We start from the raw sequence: 21,446 nt of genomic DNA, 5'->3' as shown, positions 1-21,446 counted from the left end.
CGAGGTCCTGGGGTCCAGTCCCACATCCGGCTCCCTGCTCAGCGGGGAGTCTGCTTCTCCCTCTCCCTCTGCTGCTCCCCTTTTCCCTCCCCCTCTGCTCTTGCTCTGTCTCTGGCTTTCTCTCTCTCAAATAAATAAATAAAGTCTTAAAAATAAAGCGTTTGAGAGAAATGAGAGCTATATAGTAACGTTTAGCTTTGGCTGGCAACTAAGTATCTCTTCTGTGCCGTGACATGGTGATGCTTCGGTGGCAGGGAATCGGGAACACTCACGTTCATTAGCCAGATGAACACCTGACAGCACAGGCCCTAATCCTGTTTACTTTGGGCCTTAAGCATATACTGTGGTTAATGTGGTAGCTTATCTTGACATTATCCCCTGTATGTGGTTTTGTTTTTCTTTTTGTTTCCCCTCTCTTAGGACATTTTGGAAACCACTTTGTTTGCAAGCTTACTATATTCAGTAACCAGAATGTTTGAATAATATTGTTTTGCCATGGAGCTTAAATCCCTGATCTGTACTTACCAATAGTGTTCTTATGCCTATATTACTTTCAACCCCAAGGTTACCTTATTTTTCTAAAAAAGAGAAGAAAAAAAAAAGAATTCCGGTGTATTAGGGCTAGGGCTGCCATACCAAAGTACCACAGACTGGGTGGCTTACGTAACAGAAATTTATTGTCTCCCGGCCCTGAAGGCTGGAAGTCCAGAACTGAGGTGTCCGCAGGGCTGGTTCTTTCTGGGGGCTGTGAGGGAAGCTTCTGTTCCAGGCCACTTTCTTTAGCTTATAGATGGCCATCTTCTTCTGTCTTTCCACCTTGTCTTCTCTGTGTGTCTCTGTGCCCAAATTTCCCGTTTTACAAGGACCCCAGTCATACTGGTTGAGAGCCTACTCTAATGATCAGCTTTAACTTGATTACACCTGTAAAGACCCTCTCTCCAAATAAGGTCATGTTCTGAGATCCTGAGGGTTAGGACTCTAATATATGAATGGGGGGGTGGGTTGTTGCACAAAAGAACCCATAAACAGGGGAACAATAATACTTTACTAATTTTAAGCATTTGTAAAGCAGGCTTTCTTGGCTTTGAAGCCAAGATGTTTCAAAGGGGATTGCTGTCCTTGGGGAAGTTTTTGCATGTTAGACCCCTCAACTCATTAGGTTGAGATCCCGGAGTCTTACCAGTTTTTGGCACAGTTTCCAGAAATTCTTTAAAGAGGAACTGTCATCTCTTGCCTGGATCAGGGCAGTAGCCTCCTAACTTGTTTTCCTGCTGCTCCTCTTGTCTACCTTCAGTCTGTTCTCAGCACAGCAGCCAGAGTGATGCTGCTGAATGTTCGATCATGACCCTCTTCTGCTCAGAATCTTCCAGAAGCTCCCCATCTTACTCAGAAGCTCAAGTCCTTCCTGAACTGGCCCCCATGATCTTTGCCCTTCTTGCCTATTTGCTTTCTCTGTCCTTCCCTCAGTTGGCTTCAGCCATACCAGCCTTTTTTTTTTTTAAGATTTTATTTATTTGTCAGAGAGCACACGCACAAGCAGGGGAGAGGAGCAGGCTCCCTGCTGAGCAAGGAGCCCGATGCGGGACTTGATCCCAGGACTCTGGGATCATGACCTGAGCTGAAGTCAGAAGCTTAACCAACGAGCCATCCAGGTGTCCCAGCCATACTAGCCTTTTGCTGTGATGCAGCAGGTCTGTGCATGACTGTCCCCTCTGTCTGGAAAGGCAGTTATCTGTGTGGCTTGCTCCTTGCATCATTCAAGTCTTTGCTTTGGTGCCATCTTTTCTGTACCATCCACTCAGATCTCCCAGCCTCTCCCCAGGCATTCCCATTTCCCTAACCTTTCCTAAGTGCCACAGAGAAAATAATTTTTCACTTACCTGCTCCCAACATACTATGTAATTTACATTTTATTATCTTCTACTCCCCCGTCTTGCCTTGGCCTGTCACCCATTCTCACCCCAGTTGGTGTGATGTATTTGTTGCAAGATCCTCTGTGTCTAGAACACTGCCTGGCAAATATTTGGATAAATACACAACATGAGTAGAATGTGGATGCGTAGAATAAGGATTGAGATGCTGAGAAAGGAACACTGGAATTCGGGCCACTTGGGTTCCTGGAAGTATAGGAATGAGATGAGGGTAGATGGGACCGAGGACAACAAAATGGTTCATTGATTCAGGGATGTGTGGGTGTCCTTGTTTCTTTCATTTTAATACATTGTGATTGTTTTATTCTTTTGTGCTAATTATTTTGTTTTATGAATATCTACTACAAGAGTTGCAAGGATAGACTAATAAACATCCATGTATCCTTTCTTAGACCCACCAATTGTTTAACATTTTGTGGCCTTTACTTCATTTCTTTCATTCCGTATATACACCTGCCATGTGTTTGTGTCTCTGGCTGGCTTGTGGGGCCTGTTCTTAGGTCAACTTTCTATCCCTATTAATTTAGCCCTAGTGAAGTTTGGGTAGGGTTATGTGCCACAAAACCTGCCAGTGTAGGAAGTGAAGGCTCTGGCACCAGCATATTGCTCTAGAAGGGAAAGTGAGAGGTCACATGTTCGTTAGATGGGACATTCTGGGTATTTGCAGTTTATAGATGGGAAATCTGATATCTACTATGTGTCTTGCCCAAAGCCCGTATTTCAAGCCAGCTCTGCCTGTCTCCTTTACATAAACCATCCTGCCTCTAGTATACTGTGCCTTTGGTTCCTCATCTGTAAAATAGGATCGTTAGTCTAGATTGTCTCTAAGATGACGTCCGCTGCTAAAGTTCTTTAATTTAGGCCAGGACTTCGGATCCCAGTGCCTCTGGGGGCCACACAGATATTTTACATATGTGAGGCAGATGAGTAGAAGACTGTAGGGAGTAGGGGGCCAATGGTAACTGGAGGGTTTGAGAGATTCAGATTAAAATTGTAATGAAAGGGATGGCCAAATAAATAAGTCTATGGGACCATCGGTTTTTGATGCTCCGATCTAGGTACTTCCCTGGAAATGTCAAGCTATCCAAATATCAGCATGCAGTGCTGTAATTATAATGTTTGTCGGCCCCTCAGCCATTCTTATTCTCTATGAATTATAATCAGAGGAGGCGGAGCTTGGGAGTGTGTTGGCCTCGATATTCTTTTTCATACTTAAGCACTTCACCTTGATCCCCTTCCCCCTTGTGTGCATGCATGCACTCCACCTTTACAGCCTTTCTCTGGGGCATACTGTCCAACTGCTGGACCAAGTATTCCTCCCTAACAGGTGCCCCACCAGGTTATCCTCAAACTAGGATTCTATACTAAAACTTGGATTCTAGTTAGTTCTCTCCTTGAACTTGGTGTGTGAAATTGAACTAGTTGTTCAAAGTTGTGCTTTCATTTCCCACTGTATAGTGAAGGTGAGAGACTCTGTCAGTGATTTTCAGATTGGGTTTTCTGCAGGGTGCGCTCTTATCGGGGAGCTCTTTGTGGGAGATGGGGACCAGTTGAATGGTATCTTTATCTTACCTCCACCTGAGCAGCTTTGATTATCTCTTGGTTCTACTACTTACTAGTTGTATAATCTTGGGCAAGTTGCTTAACCTCTGTGTGACTCAGTTTTCTTCTCTGTAAAGTGGGCATAATAATAGTTCCTGTCTCTTAGAGTGGTTGGGATACAAAGCAGTCAATAAATGTAAAGTGGAAAAAAAAAAAATAAATGTAAAGTGGTTAGGAGAGTACCTGACATTATAAGGTATGGTTGGCCAGAATAATGGCCCTCCAAAGAGGTCCCGTTCTCTTCCTGGAACCTGTGAATATGTTATTTTACTTGGCAACAGGGGCTTTGGAGATGGGATTAAGTTAAAGGCCTTGAGGTGGCGAGATTATCCTGGGTTAGGATGGTAGGCCTGTTGTAATCACAGTAATCCTTAAAAGAGTCAGAGAAGATGTGTGATGGAAGCGCAGGTCAGAGTGATGTGATTGGGGGCTGGGGGCTCTGAGCCACGGAATTTGGGCATCCTCTAGAACCTGCAGAAGGCAAAGAAATGGATTTTCCCCTGGAGCCAACTGAAGGAATGCATCCCAGTGAGACCGATTTGGGCCTTCTGAACTTGAGGACTGTAAGAATAAATTTGTGTTGTTTTAAGTCACTAAATTTGCGGTGAAGACTTACAGCAGCAGTAGAAAATGAATACGTAAGCGTCTGCTAATTTTTCTGTTCTCACTGTAAATAAGATTTTCTTCGAACAACTGAACCTGTGGCCAGACAGTTAGAGAGCCGGCTGGCTAGGTGATTGCCAGAGTGCCCTGCTCATCTGAGAGCCTGTAGTGGTAGGGGTTCTCTCTGTACATGGAACCTAGCCTGCGTAGCCTCTTCGCATCTGCTGAAGGTGTGCGGGACAGTTAAAATTTGGAATAAGGTGTAGCGAAGGTTGGGTGGTGGGATTTGCCTATGGGATTCTCTGCAGGGTTCAGATCACCCCCTTCTTAAGTGTTGTTCATAATTATTTTGGTTAACAGAGTCTGGTTGTCTGTTAAGTGCCCCGTTACGTCGTGGGTCTTGTACTCTGGATTTACGCATTTGTTCCGAGGCATATGCATCTCTGTGGACTCATCTTATTTTCCTCTACCTGATAGATTTGTCAGTTCAGGTCTAGAATATTCTAGTGACCATAGAAGCTGCTTTTTCTAGGATCAAGAAAACCTTACTCTACGCACACTGCACTTGGGCTGGAATTGGAGAGTTAGGACCAGGAATGCCTTCATGTAACAGTTCCAGAGATGGGGCTGGCCCATGAGCTCTTCCTAGAACGGCCTGTTATTTGGCCTTTGGGCCTCGACTGGCCCAGTAATGCATTTCAGGCTCATGAGATGTTTGCATCATTTAAAAAATCTACACAGTGAGTTATTTACTTTCTTATTTGACACGCACAGAGAGGCCATAATGCTGTTCTTGGATATAGTGCCGCTGCCAGTTGTGTGAGTCTGGAAAACATGAAGGAAAATATGAAGCCAGGGTAGAGGCCAAGAGGAATTTTATTTCACTGCCAACTTAAGTTGGATTAACATCAGCATTATTTCCTTGGCATGAATCTGGCATGAAAGATATTAAGTTCTTAGAGTCTGGACCCTGTTCCTCTCTAAATAAAACGTGGAAGAATTTTGGTGCCTGTTTTGTTGTGCAGAACGGGTGGCAGAGCTTCCAGTGGCAGAACGTTTGCATATTTGATAAACTGGTTCCTTGGGTCTCTACATGCAAAGGAATGTGAACGTCCAGGTGCACTTTGCCTATTCGAAAAAAAGGCTTCAGAACCCAGTATGGTGTACGCAGAGTCTTGTATTTCAAATTTAACGAGTAAGAAAGGCACATTTATTTGCTGTTTCGTTCTTCTTCTCAAGCCCAGAAGTATAGAACCTGCCGCGTTTCCTCAAGCGGCCCCGTTCGTGCTCTGCTTGATGGTGTGGGAAGTTGCTGGAGACAGTAGTAGCAATCTTTATCACCAGACCTTTATCACTGTCACTTACCCCGTTACCCTGCCTGCAGAGCACTGCCTCGAAGTGCAGGAAAACTAGAGCAACCTGAGCAGAGAGGCTTCCCATGCACCTCCTTCCAAGTGCCTGTATGTGACTCAGAGTTCATGGTCCTAACTGATAACTGTTAATGGGTGGGGATTCTGCAAAAAAATAATTTTCTCACCTGTAAAATCAGCAAGGGTGAGCTGTGGCAATTTGGGCCAGTGTCTGGAGGCTCTCTGAACCTGGATTTACACTGTGGTTGCATCTCTCCACGTGGTGCCCTACATCTCAAACCCACCAGGTCTCCAATAGAACTAACTCCTCATCTCTCACATGGCTCTTAACCATGGGAAGAGTTAAGTTGCCCGTGCTTTCTTCCGTTTGCAGATTGAAGACCTACAAGTTGTAGCCTGGGTGACTCTGAAGGGGCAAGTTCATTTGAAAGAGTGCAAATCACATGAATTCTTTCACGTTAGCTGTGCTTTTTTGGGTGCACCTTGAAGGTACTTCATTCACAGTGGTCAGGAATTAGTCGGCAGGAGAGAATGTAGGCACAGACCCACGTGTATGTGAATTTTCCCTTTTGTTAGAAATCTTCACTAGAGCCATTCAGATAACTGGGCGAGATCCTGGCAAGGGAATAATGCTCTGTCTTCTGAAAGTCAGAATGATGTAATTAATGGAAAGGACATTGGTAGAAGCTTGAGAGACTAGACAGTTGATCCTTTGCCTCCAGCACTTATTACTAGCAGTCTGAAGAGATCTGTGCGAGGTCTGTGCCCTTGATCAAGTCACTTATCTATCTCTGAACTTAACCCATTTGTAAAATAAGGTGACCCCAACGTCTACCCTCCAGGCTGATTATAAGGAGTAAGTGAAGTAGTATTTGTAAGTCAGTTAGCATAGACTAGGCGCTCAGTAACGGTATTCCCATCCAGGGGCCCCTCACCGTCTTCCCCCCCAGTAGAGGAATGTTGCCAGCTTCTGTAACTTGAGAACTAAAGACTGGTTGAGATTCATGTGCAGTGATACTGGAAAGAGAAAACATTATCCTTTGCACAGAGCATCTTTGTGCTTGTTTGATGGACTGTACTAAATATGGTGAACTGTCTTAAGATTTTTATGTTATGTTTGAAAAGGCCGAAGATATCTATGAAAGTATAAATTACATGGGAGAATAAAATAAATTTAAAATGTATGAAATGATGGAAATGGGATAAATTTGTGATTCTTAAAAGGAATGGAGTTTGGCGTGGTCGAATTTTTAAACAATAAAAATTTTGCATAATGAACTCTAATAACACCAGAAGGAAGTCAACAGAAAGGAAAAACGATTTATTCTAAAATAAAGTATTAATGTGACTATGATACTTAGCACTTAATAAGAGAGAAAAGCATGCTATTTATGTCGGGACAAATATATCCTATTAGCTGTGCAAATGAACCCAAATTTAATCTATTATAAACATTTTAAACTAAAATGAAATTAGGTATTATAAAATGTTAACAAAACGGATGCCTTTAAGTTTTGACTTTCTAGGGAGCATCCTGCCCTGGCCATAGGAAACATGGTCTTTAAAGTATACTTCGACCTGGTGATTTGGATAAAATACCACAGGAAACAGCTCCAGAGGGGAAAAGTATAATTTATGCCAGTGTTTATATATTATATGAATATTTATATAAAGTGTGTATACTATATAAGTACGTATGTATTGACAAAATGGAATAACATAAAGTTATTCAAAATGATAAACCCACACACTAGTAATATCTGGAAATAGGTTCATGAAATGCAAAAGGAAAATCCTGTTGTAGCCCCTGTTTCAGGGGTATAGTGAAGCACAAGATTGTCAGTTGTTGCACAAGACTTGACAGGATACTGTAGAGTGGGCAGATAGATGACCCTGAGTAAGTTTTGACTAAATAAGGTAGTTTCAGGTAGTCAGTGCTATGAAGAAAAATAAAGAAGCAATAGAATAGAGAGGGATTTAGGACTGCTGGGGAGCCTGTTTTGGAGAGGATAGTAGGGAGGAGGATTGTATGGGCTGAGCCATCAGGATTAAGAAGGAGCCAGCCCAGTGGGCGTGGGGAGGGAGTGTTTCAGGTGGAGGGAGCAGTGGGTTTAAGGGTGTCAGACTGGAATGAGTTTGGCATATGTGACCAAGAACACACCAGTGTGGCTAAACCTTAGAGAAAAATTAAATGTTTGTTTGGATTACAATAGAAACTAAGTTACTACTCTTCTGTGGTTTAAAAAATTTTATTTTTTAGTTGTGAATTTATGGCCAAAATACAGAGGTATACAAAACAAAGTACATTGTAGACAAGAACCATAACGTAAATATCTACAGACTCACCAGTAGGCTATGAACTAAAATACCTTTAATCCCTTTCATTTTCTGTCTGCCTTGCTGTCCTCAGCCCCCAGTGGTAAACACTCTGTGACTTTTGAGGTAACGATTCACTTGCTTTTCTTTAATTTTGTGACCTATATATGCAACCCAAAATATAGTGTAGCTTGTTTTGAACTTGATATGAGAGAACCATACTGTGTGTATTTTGTGTGTGTGACTTCTTTCTGTCCAAGTTGTGTGATTCATCTGTGTTGATATGTGAATTTATAGTTATTTTTACCCTATAGTGTATGAATGTAATATAATTTTCAGTTCTATGGTTGATTGGTATTTGGTTTTTCCAGTGTTTGGCTATTTTTGTGATTGTTCTGTTACGGATTTTCTAGTATATGCTTACAAGTGCACGTGTGTTAAGAGTTTATTTTGGGAATTTACTTAGAAGGACAATTTCTGGGTTGTAGGATATCATCAAATTTACTAGAAAATGCCAAAATACTTAAAAAGTAAGTATCCCAATTTTTACTCTTAACCAGCAGTATATGAGGATTTCTATTGCTCCACATACAGAATTACACAAACACCTGGGTTTGCCAGACTACTTTTTGCCAGTCTGGTGAGTGTATTGAGGTATGTTGAGATTTTCATTTTCACTTATTACCACTAATGAATTTGAGCACCTTTTTTTTTAATGTAAAATATTTTTATTTATTTCCTTATTATTCTAATTCCAGTGTAATTTTTTCATGTGGTTATAGGCCATTTATATTTTTTTCAGTTTCTTTTGTGAAGGGCCTATTCAAGTATTCTGTACAATTTTTTATTGGAATTTCTGCCTCATTGACTTATAGCTGTTATTTGTGCCTCCTGGGTATGTGCTTATCTTCACTCTTTTTATGTCTTAAAAATTTTTAAAGTTTAACACAGTCAAATTCCATTAATTTTCTATATTAATTTATCCATTGCTTTGTAACAAATCATCCCCAAATCTAGTGGGTTAAACAGCAGACATTTATTTATTTCAGTCTAGACTCGGCTTGTCTACATTAACTCCTGCATGGAGGGCAGGAAAGCTAGGCTTCTGTGGGTTGGCTGTCTGACTGATGGGTCAGTAAGTGGGGGGACTGGGCCACAAGTCTTTGACCAACCAGCAAGCTAGCTTGGGCTTGTTCACATGGAAGGCAGAGTGTTCCAAGAGAGTTGAGCAGAGGTGTACAAAGTTTCGTGAGATGGAGGTTCTCAGTTAGCACAGTGTCAGTTTCACTCCATCCTGTGGGCTGGAGAACCAGCTAGATTCAAGGGGTGGGAAGAGAGACTCCCCCAGTTGCTGGAGGAGCTGCAGGGTTGCATCAAAAAGAGAGGTGCCTACAAGGAGGGGTGGAGAATTGTCACCATGTTTGTAGTCCATCACAATTTACATTCCAGTATGTTCTTTTGTTCTATACACCAAGGGTAAGAAATTAGAATCCTATATTATCCTCTAAAAGTGTTGTGATTTAGCCTTTCACATTTGTGTCTTTCAATCTCTCCTTTATTTTAATGAGAAAAAGGATTTGAGAGGAGCAAGCTAAACATGAGTTAGAGGAAGAATGAAGTTTCAAAAACCATGATAGCGAGGGGATGTTGATAATAGGGGAAGTTATGCATGTGTGCGGGCAGCAGGTCTTTGTGCCTTCTGCCCAGTTTTGCTGGGAATCTAAAATTGTTCTAAAAAATATAGTCCTCTGGGTCGCCTGGGTGGCTCAGTCGGTTGAGCATCTGCCTTCGGCTCAGGTCGTCGTGATCCCAGGGTCCTGGGACTGAGTCCCGCATCTGCATTGGGCTCCCTGCTTAGCGGGGAGCCTGCTTCTCCCTCTGCCTGTGCTCTCTCTCTGACAAATAAATGAATAAAATCTTAAAAAAAAATAAAAAATATAGTACTTTAAGAAAAAAATTAAGAAACAAAACCAAGCCATGACAGTAGCTGAAAGAGCTGATGAGCATGACTAGAAAGTTTGAGAAGTGAGAGAAAGAGAAAGCAGCTTGTCCAGGAGGTCATTGGGGAGCCTTTGTACTTAATGATTGGATGTAAAGAGTTGGCAAAAGAAAAAAAAAATCAAGTAGCATTTTCTAATGTAAAAATAAGAATCTTTTGCTTTCATTCCTTGTTTAGTCCATGACTAAAATAAAAAAGAGAAAATTGCTTCTATCTCATTAAAAACAGCCCTCAGTTTTTTTACATTGTTGACTTTCCTTTCTTATTGATATTTATTGTTTGCATGAGTACTCTGACCAGCAGTTATGGATTGCATTTTTTTTTCAACTTTTCAATTTGCTTGACATGAAACTTCAGCACAGTCTGTCGGTATTCACGGTACTGAGACAAGAGGTGTAAGGACTACAGGAGTCAGTGAGCAGCTTCTTAGAAAGTGCTTTAGACCAGTGGCAGGATTGTATCCTGGTCAGGGCATGGCTTTGTGCAGTTAGCGCTGGAATAGACTCAAGCCTTTACTGTTTTAGTAACTGTGCAACTTTGTGTAAATTATTTAACATCTCTGAGCTTTAGCACCCCATTGTAAAATGAAGATAATCTTTATTTTATATATGAATATTGAATGAGATTAAAAAAAAATCACCTAGCATGGCCCATGGCCCATAAAATAAATGTTACCCTATTTTAGAAGTAGGGTTTTCCATTACTAAGTTCTTTTCCTTTCTGTATTTGTATGTACTTCTCATTATTAATTTTTTTATTGAGGAATAATTGTATTAGTCTCAACATAGTGATTCAATATTTATATACATTATGATATGATTGCTACAGTAAGTCTACTTACCATCTGTCACCGTACAAAGTTATTACAATATTATTGACTATATTCCTTATTCTATACGTATGTCTTATTTATTTTATAATTGGAAGATTGCACCTCTCAGTTCCCTTCACTATTTCATTCATCACCCCCTCCCCACCCCCGCTTCGGGTGACCATCAGTTTGTTCTCTGTATCTATGAGTCTTTTTTTGTTTTGCTTTTTGTTTGATTTGTTTTTTAGATTCCACATATAAATGAAATAGCATGCATGGTATTTGTCTTTCTCTGACTTATTTCACTTAACATAATGCCCTCTAGTTCCCTCTATGTTGTCGCAAATGGCAAGATTTCATTCCTTTTTATGGCTGAGTAATAGTCCATTGTATATATAAACCACATCTTCTTTATCCAATTATTTATTGATAGATAGTAAGGCTGCTTCTATATCTTGGCTATGGTAAATGAAACTGCAATGTAATTTTCTACTATTTTCTATTAATCCCCAGTTAAAAAAAAATGAGAACCTATAGGTCTTTTGTAGAATAAATTCTTTCTACCATTTAAGCTTGGCCTTTAGTTACCTTCATGCTTCTGTCTTCTATGAAAACTCTGATCCATCTGGGTTTCTCTGGCTGGAGTTTGCCAGTCAGTTAAGGGCATCTGACTGGCGACTTTGAGCTTTGAACTTTTATATTTGAAACCTTGGCATCCAGCCAGTTCTCATCCAGCCCTGGGAGAAGCCATCAGGTGTGTGTGTTCCTAATCATAGCGTGAACTTTTGAATTGGGCAAGTTCTGACCTGAGTGCTCAGAGACAGGGAAAGCGCTTTGGAGAATGGAAACAATGTGGAGCAGTCACATCTCTGAGGAAGAAGAGGGTAGGGAGGGAGTAAACATTTCTTCAGCACCTGTTCTGTGCTAGAGTATAGAAGCGAAGACAGAAGCATCCCAGAGCGTGCCAGGTTGAGGACAATGGGCCCCTTGGCAAAGGAGTTGGGTTGTGCCTCCTCGCAGATTGGGTGGAGAGCTCTACAGCTCTAGCGACCTTAGGAGGAATGCATTTCTTCTAAACCTGGACTTAAAGCCCCAGGTAACCATTAAATTTTTCTTTCTAGGTCTTTCAGCAGCCCAGCGGAAGTTTGCACACTCACTCAGAGACTTTAAATTTGAATTTATCGGTGATGCAGAGACTGATGATGAACGCTGCATAGGTATGTAAAGGTGGGGTTTATGGTTTGCCTTCCTTTGCTTTGGCCACCAAATAATCATAACTTTCTCTTTGTAGATGCTTCCTTACGTGAATTTTCTAATTTTTTGAAGAATCTGGAAGAACAGAGAGAAATTATGGTGAGTTGTGGGATGTAAACTAGTAAATTCAACTTTAAGCAGGGAAAATCTGGGTTTAGAAGCTGGTTCTGGTAAAAGTTTTTTTTTTCTTCTTTAAGATTTTATTTGTTTGAGAGATGGGGGGGGGCGGGGCAGAGGGTGAAACAGACTCCCTGCAGAGTGTGGAGCCTGATGCTCTACCATGACGATGCTGGGCTCAGTCCCAGGACCCTGAGATCATGACCTGAGCTGAAATCAAAAGTCGGATGCTTAACCGACTGAGCCACCCAGGCACCCCTCTGGTAGAAGTTTTGATACATTCATCTGCAGATGAAGTAATGCTTAGTAGTGTAAAGAGCCCTGGAGGGGCTTCAGGGGGGTTTGAGGTTTCAGGAGTCTGGATTTCTAGTTTCACAGTGGGTACTGACTGTGGTAAGATCTTGGACAAGTTGCCCGACCTCTAAACCAAGACCCCGTTTCTTTATCCATAAAATAGTGGGTCAGACTATAGCAGTGCTTTCTAGATTTTTGTTAGCAGTGGAGCACTTTCCTTTAAATTGAGTCTCAGGCAGAACATTAATGTACCCAGAAGATGAAGCAGAAAAACTTACGTAGAGGCAGAGGGACAGCAGAGCAATGTTAGAGCCTGATTCGTACTTTGGTAGATTTTTAGGTTGTGTGAAGGGAGAGAATTTGGGCATGGACGTCTTCAGAATCCCACTTTGCCTTGAGATTTGTGATCACGACAGTAATCATAATAGCTGCTCTCCACATGCCTGATGCTATGCTGAGTGCATTGAGGGAATGATTTTTATTTAACAAACACTCAGCAATGGATTTTGAGGGTGTTGAATCATATTTTCTCACCTTTCTTAAAAGCCTCCCTCCTAATGTTTGTTATTCATTCAGTAAAGATTTACAGTAAAATTGCCCCCAGATTATTATATGCTATCTATTCACACTGGTTTTTACAGACTTTAAAAAAATGACAAACTTTTTTTTCCTATGTCCTTAGGAATGAGTACTAGCTAGAATTATGTTAACGTATAGGTGTACAAGTCAGTTTATTTGTGGTTGTAATAATAATACTGATTGGGATAGCTGAGATAGTCAGCCTTTACTCTGTGACTGGTACTGGTTTAAGCTATTAACCTAATACTTCATTTAATCCTCAAGTCAGTCCAATGATACAGATTCTGTTATTGCCCCCTGTTTTGCCATTGAAGAAACTGAGGGATAGTACCTTGCCCAAGATCACACGGCAGCTGAGAGCTGGAGCCAGAACCAGCCTCTCTGAAACACCCACCATTTTGGCCAGCTTCCTAGATGTTGCTGTAATTAATCTCGTGGTTGGTGGCAGTGGTGGGATTTCTGTCTGGTGGAGTTGCAGTAGAGGAAGAAGGAGCGGGAGAGCACTGATTTTAATTTAAAAGTGACGGGGACATATGTCCTCTAAAAGCCCCAATATAATTTGCACTGTGCCCTATTTCCTGAGATAATTTTTATATATTGTAAATATTGGAGAGGGCAGGTGAAGGTACTGTGGTCACATTAGGTTTTTGTGGCACGAACTGTGACATATTCAATGATTATTTGTGTGATCCTGAATCACTGATTTTTCAGCAGTTTAGGAAAGTCTAAATGTGATAGTGGATAAAAATAGTGCTGTGACGACACAAAGTGGGTGTGGGTGTGTTCTTAGTTTATGTGCATAGGATCAACTTTTTTGTTCTCAGCCCTCCATGATATTTAGTTATACTTCTGGGATCCTGAGCATTCGGCAGATATACATTTGATCTGCTTGTATGTTCCAGTTACTGTTTAGAATCTGAGGACACAGGCAAACCGAGCAAGGTCCCTCATGGAAGTTGCATTCTGGGAAGGGGAGTGATAAACATATAATATAGGTCAGGCAGTAGTAAGTCCTACAAAATGAAATAAAACAGGGTTAGTAGCCAGAGTCAGGGAGTGGGGCGGGGTGCTATTTTATCTAGGGTGGTGAGGGGAGGCCTTTATTGCTGAGAACTGTGTGAGGCGTCCCGGCATTTAGGGGAAGAGGGTTCTAGGCAGACTGGTACCTGATTTTAGCTCCACTGAAATACCATGTGACTACTTCCTGTCTTGATGTTCTATTTTTGTCTCATGTTCCTTGAGATGAATTGACCAGGTCAAAAAATGAACGTGGTCTTAGCTCCAGGCTGTCTGACACAGATAGCATGGTCCTCATAGCTATTATTAGCTGGCATCTTGACTTCATCTTTAGCTGTGATAGGGATGGATAGGATCTTTTAGATAGAGTGAGGATGGTGGGGCTGGGTTTCCAGTACAGGGTAGAAGTAGGAATAGGATGTTGTCTGCACAAGGTCATGAACCTCAGGGAGGGATGGGGCAGTATGTTACCACCCATTTGGGGGAAGAACAACTCTTGCTGCATAGCAGGAAACTGTTCAAAGCCAGAAAGCAGTTTGGGGTGGCGATGGGAGGGAGCAGCTATGACCAACCATAGAATTAAAAGGACACCTAATACTTTTTTTTTTTTCCTTAAGCTTTTTCGTTTGGAAAATTTTGAGCATGTACGAAAAGTAGAAAAATGTAATTAAACTACGTGTACTCAATATTCAGCTTCAGTTGGTTGCCACACAACCAATCTTGTTTCTCCTGTATGTCTCATTCCCTGCCCCAATCAGTTTGACAGAAAGCCCATTATATTGTTTCATCCATAAATACCCTACTACAGAGCTCTGAAAGGTAACTCTCTTTTTGATCCATAGTATCCTTGACACACTTAAAGACAAGCAGTTAATTTCTTAATATTACAGAGAATTAAGCTGTATTCAGAATTTTCTGATACTCATTTACATCCTCCCATAACAGTTGGTTTGTTTGAATCTGCATCCAAACACATTACATTTGATCGACCTTCCTTCCTTCCTTCCTTCCTTCCTTCCTTCCTTCCTTCCTTCCTTCCTTCCTTCCTTCCTTCCTTCCTTTTTTAAAGATTTTATTTATTTGAGAGAGAGAGAGAGAGAGAGAATGAGTGTGGGAGGGGGGAAGAGCAGAGGGAGAGGAAGAAGCAAAGTCTCCACTGAGCACAAAGTCTGACGCGGGGCTCAATCCTAGGAGCCTGGGATCATGACTGGAGCCAATGGCAGACGTTTAACCAGCCGAGCCACCCAGGTGCCCCTTGATTGACAAGTTTCTAAGTCTTTTTTAATCTGTAGGTTTTTCTTCCTCCTTTTTCCCCTTGATAAGAATTCCTGATACTTTTCTATTCACTTTAAAAGACCTTTAAAATAGTACTACTTCCTGAGTTATGAGTTATAATGACAAAATAATAAAAGCAAAGAAGTTTGGTATTTAACCCATATTGATGTTCTTTTGGTGTTTCTGTCTAATCTTGATCATCAGGGGTCGCTTTTTTTAACCATAAAAATTGCATAGAATAATGGCTACTCTTGTTTTAAATACCTTTGAACACTTAATAAAGAAAACTTTGATGCTTTGTTGGACACTAGCCTTAAACTTTTGAATAAGAAAAGATGCCTCTGTCAGGAAGTGCTCAGTGTGGCCCTGGAGAATAGCTGATAAAAAGTGAATTAAAATCTATTCTACTAAGGGGCACCTGGGTGGTTCAATCAGTTAAACGTCCAATGACTCTTGGTTTCTGCTCAGATCATGATCCCAGGGTCATGATATTGAGCCCTGCATCGGGCTCTGCACTCAGAGCAGAGTCTGTTTAAGACTCTCTCTCCCTCTCCCTCTGCCCCTCCCTTCCTCCCATGCTTGCTCTCTCTTAAATAAATCTTTAAAAAATTTTTAAAATTTTTTAATTTTTATTATTTTATTTATTCTCTTAAATCTTAAAAAAATATTCTACTGAGTGTGATAATACAGGAATAGTTGGGGTTGCGTGAAGTGGGGAGCAGCTAAGTCTGTGCTTGTCAGGAAGGACTTTGTGGAAGAAGTTGTATTTGAGCTGGAGTTTGTGGAGCAGAGACACCAGAGGAGGGCCTTTGTATGACAAAGAGACGAGGAAAGTCTTGAAGTAGCTAAAGTGGGAGCCAGTGCATTGTGGGAACTTTTAAAAACTCTTGTTTTAATTAAAATTATTACACATTGGGGTGCCTGGGTGGCTCAGTTGGTTAGTTGTCTGACCCTTGATCTCTGCTCGGGTCTTGATGTTGGGGGTCGTGAGTTGAAGCCCCACGCTGGGTTCCATGCTGGGTGTGGAGGTTACTTAAAAAAAACAAACAAACAAACAAAAAAAAACTATGGTTATCAGTATTATCATTAAAGTACCTCATTGTCATCTTTATGTGACATAGTGAAAAACCTACATAAAACACATGTTAAAAAAGTTATTACACATCAGCAGTACAGAGCCACATATTAAAAAAGGAATGCAAAATGACAGCTGTAAAATAGTGGTAGAAATAGTCTAAACTTGGTTCTAAGAATTTAACAAAATCTTACTGGTCACTTAATCTTTAAAAGCAATCAGGGGTGCCCGGGTGGCTCAGTCGGTTAGGCGTCTGACCCTTGATCTCATCAGGGGTCTTGATCTTGGGGGTCATGAGTTCAAGACCCACGTTGGGTTCCATGCTGGGTGTGGAGCCTACTTAAAAAAAAAACAAAAACAATTAATGTTTTCTGAAGTCCTAAATTAAATGATGTTGTACCATGATAATTGGATATTCATAATTAAGACTGAGTCATTAAAACGTGAAAAAATATTTTAAATCTAATCTGTTTTCAGAAGGCAAGGACCAATGTCAAAAAACTTTAAAAAAGCTTTCCATTTCTTAAATGTTAAAATAGGATGCTTGGCTTTAGGAATAAGGTCATCAGATTGGAAGCTGAACAATAAGGAACAAGTTCTTCTTTATTGGTTTTGAGCCACTAAAGGGGGGTGTGTGTGTGTTTGTACACACACATGACTGAGCTGTATCCCTCAATAGGATTAGATATAAATATTTCAGCAAATACTGTGTGTGTCTACTACATGCCAAACACTGTGCCAAGTGCTTTAAAGACAAAGGCGGAGTTCCTGCCTTCACGTAGTTACCTGTCCATTGGGAAAGATTGCCCAATGCATGCTTGGGGGTAACAGAGTTATTGGGGAATTCGGGGAAGGCATGTTGGGGACATCATTTCAGACCTGAGTTGACAGATGAATCGGAGTTATCCAAGTAAGGAAAGATAGAAGTGAAGCACTAGTTTCTTCCCTGTGGGGAAAACTGATAGAATTTGGGAAAGAGGGAGGGCTCTGTTTGCATAGTTCCCACCAGTGTTTGGCTCTGTGGCTATTAAAGCCAATTTTGTTGGGGAGGGAACTGGAAAGAAGGCCAGTCTGGAAGTCAGAGTGTTTCCCCCCAGCCCCTGCATGTAAGTCTGGAATGGATTTCTGTGAATGGATGTGTCATGCCCTTTAAAAGGCCAATATTGACTTTTTCAGGGTAGTGTTTTCAACTGCGTAGTTTTTACTGATAATTTTGCTAGCCTTGACTGTGAAAGTGAGTAACTCAAGTTGGGGAGCTGGGTACTGTTTGTGGCCAGAATTGCTGAGCTCACTTCTGTGCATGTTCTCCAAGGAGAGTACTGCATGACGTTTCACGGCCAGAATGCTCGAGATGTTCTCTCTGGCATGGCAGGACATGGCGTACTTATCTGAGGTGGGCAGCTGTCCAAGAATTTAGGGACTTTTAAAATAGTGCTGCAGCATTTATGATGCTCTTCTAAAAGCCCTCATATTGTATTTATTTCTCTGCATGTGTTCTTTGATCATAACTTTTTTGTTTCCATCCTTTTCCTGAACACGACTGCTCAGTTTCTGAGGATTATGGAAAATTAGAACAGTTATGTAAGGCTCAGGGGTTGCGGAAATCTTCAGGGAAGAGGGGGTGCCTGGAGAGAGAAGGTAGAGCTTGCCAGATGGTGCACAAAAGGCACTTGCCTCTCATCCCGAGGGGGCTGGGGGCCTGCTGGGCTGCCAAGCAGAGTGAAGTGCCAACAGTGTCTTATGCACCAGCTGCATCCCGTTTCCTACTTGAGCAAGATGACCCTGTTTGCCATTAGGAATTTTCGTGTTACTGGATTTGTCTTTAGCATTACTTACGAGTTCTTGAAAAGTGGTAAGTATCTAAGGTATTACGTGCCATTGGGAAGATTGTGCTGTGAGTTTCATCTTATTTTTATGGTATATCAAATCTATTTTAATCAGTTCTTTTACATACTCTTTAGGCTTTTGAGACCTCCTCCTCCTCCTTTTTTTCTCCTCTTCCATATTTTTCTCCACCACAGATTTCACTCTTGTGAAAACGCCAGGGTAGGGAACACTTTCTGGGTGATTTGCCCTGAGCTTATGCCCCAGTAAATAAGGCTCTGGGCTTTTCAGTACCAAAGGTTTTCATTAATCATTGAGGTGGTTCCAGTCAAGACACAATGGCGTGTTTCCTCAACACTTGCCTATTTGCTTCACTCCTTTCTCATTGTTCTATCATTGTTTCACGTATCTTACAGAATGATGTGATTAAGTGACTTCTATATCTTTTGGGGTTTTTGATACAGATTTTTGCTCCAAACTTCCTATTTTTTTTCTTTCAAAAATATGTCACGATATTGTTAAAATGACATACGTTGGTTAAAATGAACTAAATATCTTTTACCTTTTGGGAGAAATTTTCATGCTGTTCTTTCTTTAGTACACTCTAGGGCAGTGGTTCACAAGGCTTGGTCTCTGGTCCAGCAGCATCAGCATCACCTGGGAACATGCTAGAAATGCTAACTCTTGGGTCTCACCCTAGGCCTACTGAATTGGGAACTCTGGGGTGCGGCCCCTCAATGTGTGTTTTAATAAGCCCTCCAGGTTACTGTGAAGCATGCTTACATTGGAAACACTGGCCTAGGGTGCCAGTGAAGTCTCTGCTGGCATTCCTAACCTTGGAGCTAGAGCTGTCTGAAGGTTGGAAACACTGTAAATTGCTTTTTGATGTCTTTCTGTTTACCAGGAGGTTAAAATAGGCTTTAAAAACTTAAGCTTTCATGTGTCATTTCCAAAGGATTTTGAACTATATCTAGTTTGTTTGTTTTCATAGAACAGGCTTCTGCTGTTAGGAACTTTAGTGTTACTTAATTTATGTTTAGCATTACTTATGGGTTCTTGTAATGTGATAAATACCTAAGGCATCATATGCCATTGGAAAGATTGTGCCTTTAATTTCATCTTATTATAAATATTGTATTTTATATGGTATATCAAACCCGTTTTAATCCATTATTTTATAGTTAAAGTGACATTTTTTTGTGTGTGAAATTCTGTTGGAAAGTGTATTCAGATGGGGAAAAATCCATCTTGAACTTATTTGTGAAAACATTTCTCAGATTAGCTTAAAAGTTGTCAAATGACCTAACTTTATGAAGAATTTTTCTCCTTGGAACTGACCCTTACAATTTGACGTTTTTTTTTCATATAAATCCCTTTTTCCCCTTGTAAACTCACTATAATTTAGTCAGATGCAGATGTCATTGTGAAACCTGTTTCCTAGGAAGATAGCTTTTGCAAGTTGGATTTTTACTGACCTAGAATCCTATAGAGGTTACAGTCCAGACTAACTCAAGTCAGAATCCTAAAGTGAGTGAGAATGTGTTAGGCAAGAGGATTGGGCTCCTTGGTGGACCCCTTTCCATGGAAGGCCTTGCTCATGACTCAGTGTCTTCTCTTGGTGACTCATAGTCATCTGTGGTCTTGAAGCCTTGTCATCATCAGATTCTACTTCCCTATTGAAACTTATGTTTCCTATATTTCATGTCCTTGGGCTTGTTCTCTGCTTCTGAGGTATCAGCTCTTCTGATAAACCAGTTACTACTGACATGAAAGAGCAAAGAGGACACACATGGACTCCCCCTCAAACCCCCCCCCCCGCCACACACCAACAACAGACACCAGAATGTGACCAGCCCACTCCTTTCATTGTCTTATGTAGAGGAGTGGTTCCGTTAGTAGGAATTAAGTTCAGCTGAATCTACAGTTTCATGAGAAAAATATTTCTGTCAGATCCAGTTATGAAGTACTCAATGGTATGGCCTTGGCTTCTAAAACAAAGAACTGAGAGAGAACTTAGGGAAACTTTTAACACTTTTAATTACCGAAAGAAGAAAAGGGAAACTGGAACTCAGTGAAGTAGAGTGATTTGATCCACATCACTTCACAGAATAAGTTGGTGACAGTGATGAAAAGAGAATCTCCTATCTCCTGGTAGCCTAAGGACATTATTCTTTGCCTTTAGCCCCTTGTAAGATTTACCAACCTTTCCTCCACCTTTGAACCTGGGTGAAATGGCAATGTATCCTTATAGGTGCCATCTACAAGGTGGCAGTCTTGAAGAAATGTGAATTTTGTTATTTCTCCTGACCTGTTTGGACATGTGTAGCCCCCCAGCATTTCAGTCAACAAACCACTTGGCCACTTAAGGAAGAAATATGGTGGATATTTGAAAACCTGCCATTGAGGCCTTCTAGTTATGTCAAAGAAGTGCCAGCATCGGTAAATACCTAAAGAGTGGGTGCCATCACCTTGGAAGAAGATCCTGGGTACCATAGTGGAGCACCCCTTAAAGAAATAATGCATCTCCAATATTCTTAATGGCACAGAAGAGAAAAAAATGTGTGGGCAAAACTTGATATTGGTGACTGAGATGAAAAGTGATTCAGAAGAGCTGGACTCTGACGAAATTTTAGAAATATTTTAAATATGTTTTGTTTTTTGTTCTTTTATGTGTGCATGAAAGGGATACGTGATAAAGATCTGCCAAAGAGCTTTTTCAATAAATGTATAAGTTCTAAGTATTAAGTTTTAATTAAGATTTCATTTGTAGTATTTTTTCCATAAAGTGTATGAAAGGGTGAAGTATTATTATTATATTTTATTTTTTGAGAGGAGAAAGTGTTTGTGAGTAGGGGGAGGTGCAGAGGGTAAAGGAGAGAGAGAATCTTAAGCAGACTCCATGTCCAACACGGAGCCTGACATGGGGCTCAATTTTGCAACCCTGAGATCATGACCTGAGCCAAAATCAAGAGTTGGATACTTAACTGACTGAGCCACCCACGTGCCCCTGGAGTGTCTTATTATTAGTGGCATGTTAGATTGAATGAAATACAGAACTTCAGTGATGGTGGTGATTACTAGAGGGCCAGGGGTATACCAGTGGCCATGATAGTGTAGTGGAAAGAATATGGACTTTGGGGACAGTGGCAGACAAGCATCTCTCAGATCTCCCACCACAGGGAGTGGAATGGACCATTGGGCCCAGCTGCTCTATGGTTCCATCACTGCTTTAGAGTGAAGGCCATGCCTCCCATAGGCTGCCCCCAGCCAGTGACTGAGACAGCAGGGGTACTAAAGCAGCACATTCCTGGGGACTCTGGAGTCCTCTGACAGGCAGCCTTGGCTCAAGGAATCCCCGATGGCCTCGCTGAGCATTCCC

The 21,446-nt window shown here is 41.2% G+C and overlaps 1 protein-coding gene across 3 annotated transcripts in view; it reads left to right on the top strand.

Annotated features, from left to right (window-relative positions):
• The window catches only part of ARHGAP10 (Rho GTPase activating protein 10), a 315,853-nt gene that overhangs the window by 71,198 nt on the left and 223,209 nt on the right, over positions 1-21,446 (top strand). For all 3 annotated transcript variants that reach the window (XR_004682438.1, XM_035022940.1, XM_035022942.1), the window contains 2 exons: positions 11,754-11,849; positions 11,924-11,985. Coding sequence is in view for 2 of the 3 variants with exons in the window: in XM_035022940.1 (XP_034878831.1) it covers positions 11,754-11,849; positions 11,924-11,985 (158 nt within the window). In the remaining variant the exon portion in view is untranslated. The remainder of the gene's footprint in view (positions 1-11,753; positions 11,850-11,923; positions 11,986-21,446) is intronic.

This window comes from Mirounga leonina, unplaced genomic scaffold (assembly GCF_011800145.1).
Source record: "Mirounga leonina isolate KUSES-001 unplaced genomic scaffold, KU_Mleo_1.0 Mir_176, whole genome shotgun sequence".
NCBI lineage: Eukaryota > Metazoa > Chordata > Mammalia > Carnivora > Phocidae > Mirounga > Mirounga leonina.
The sequence above is the reverse complement of the archived record's forward strand: the minus strand, read 5'-3'. Positions and strand labels throughout refer to the sequence as shown.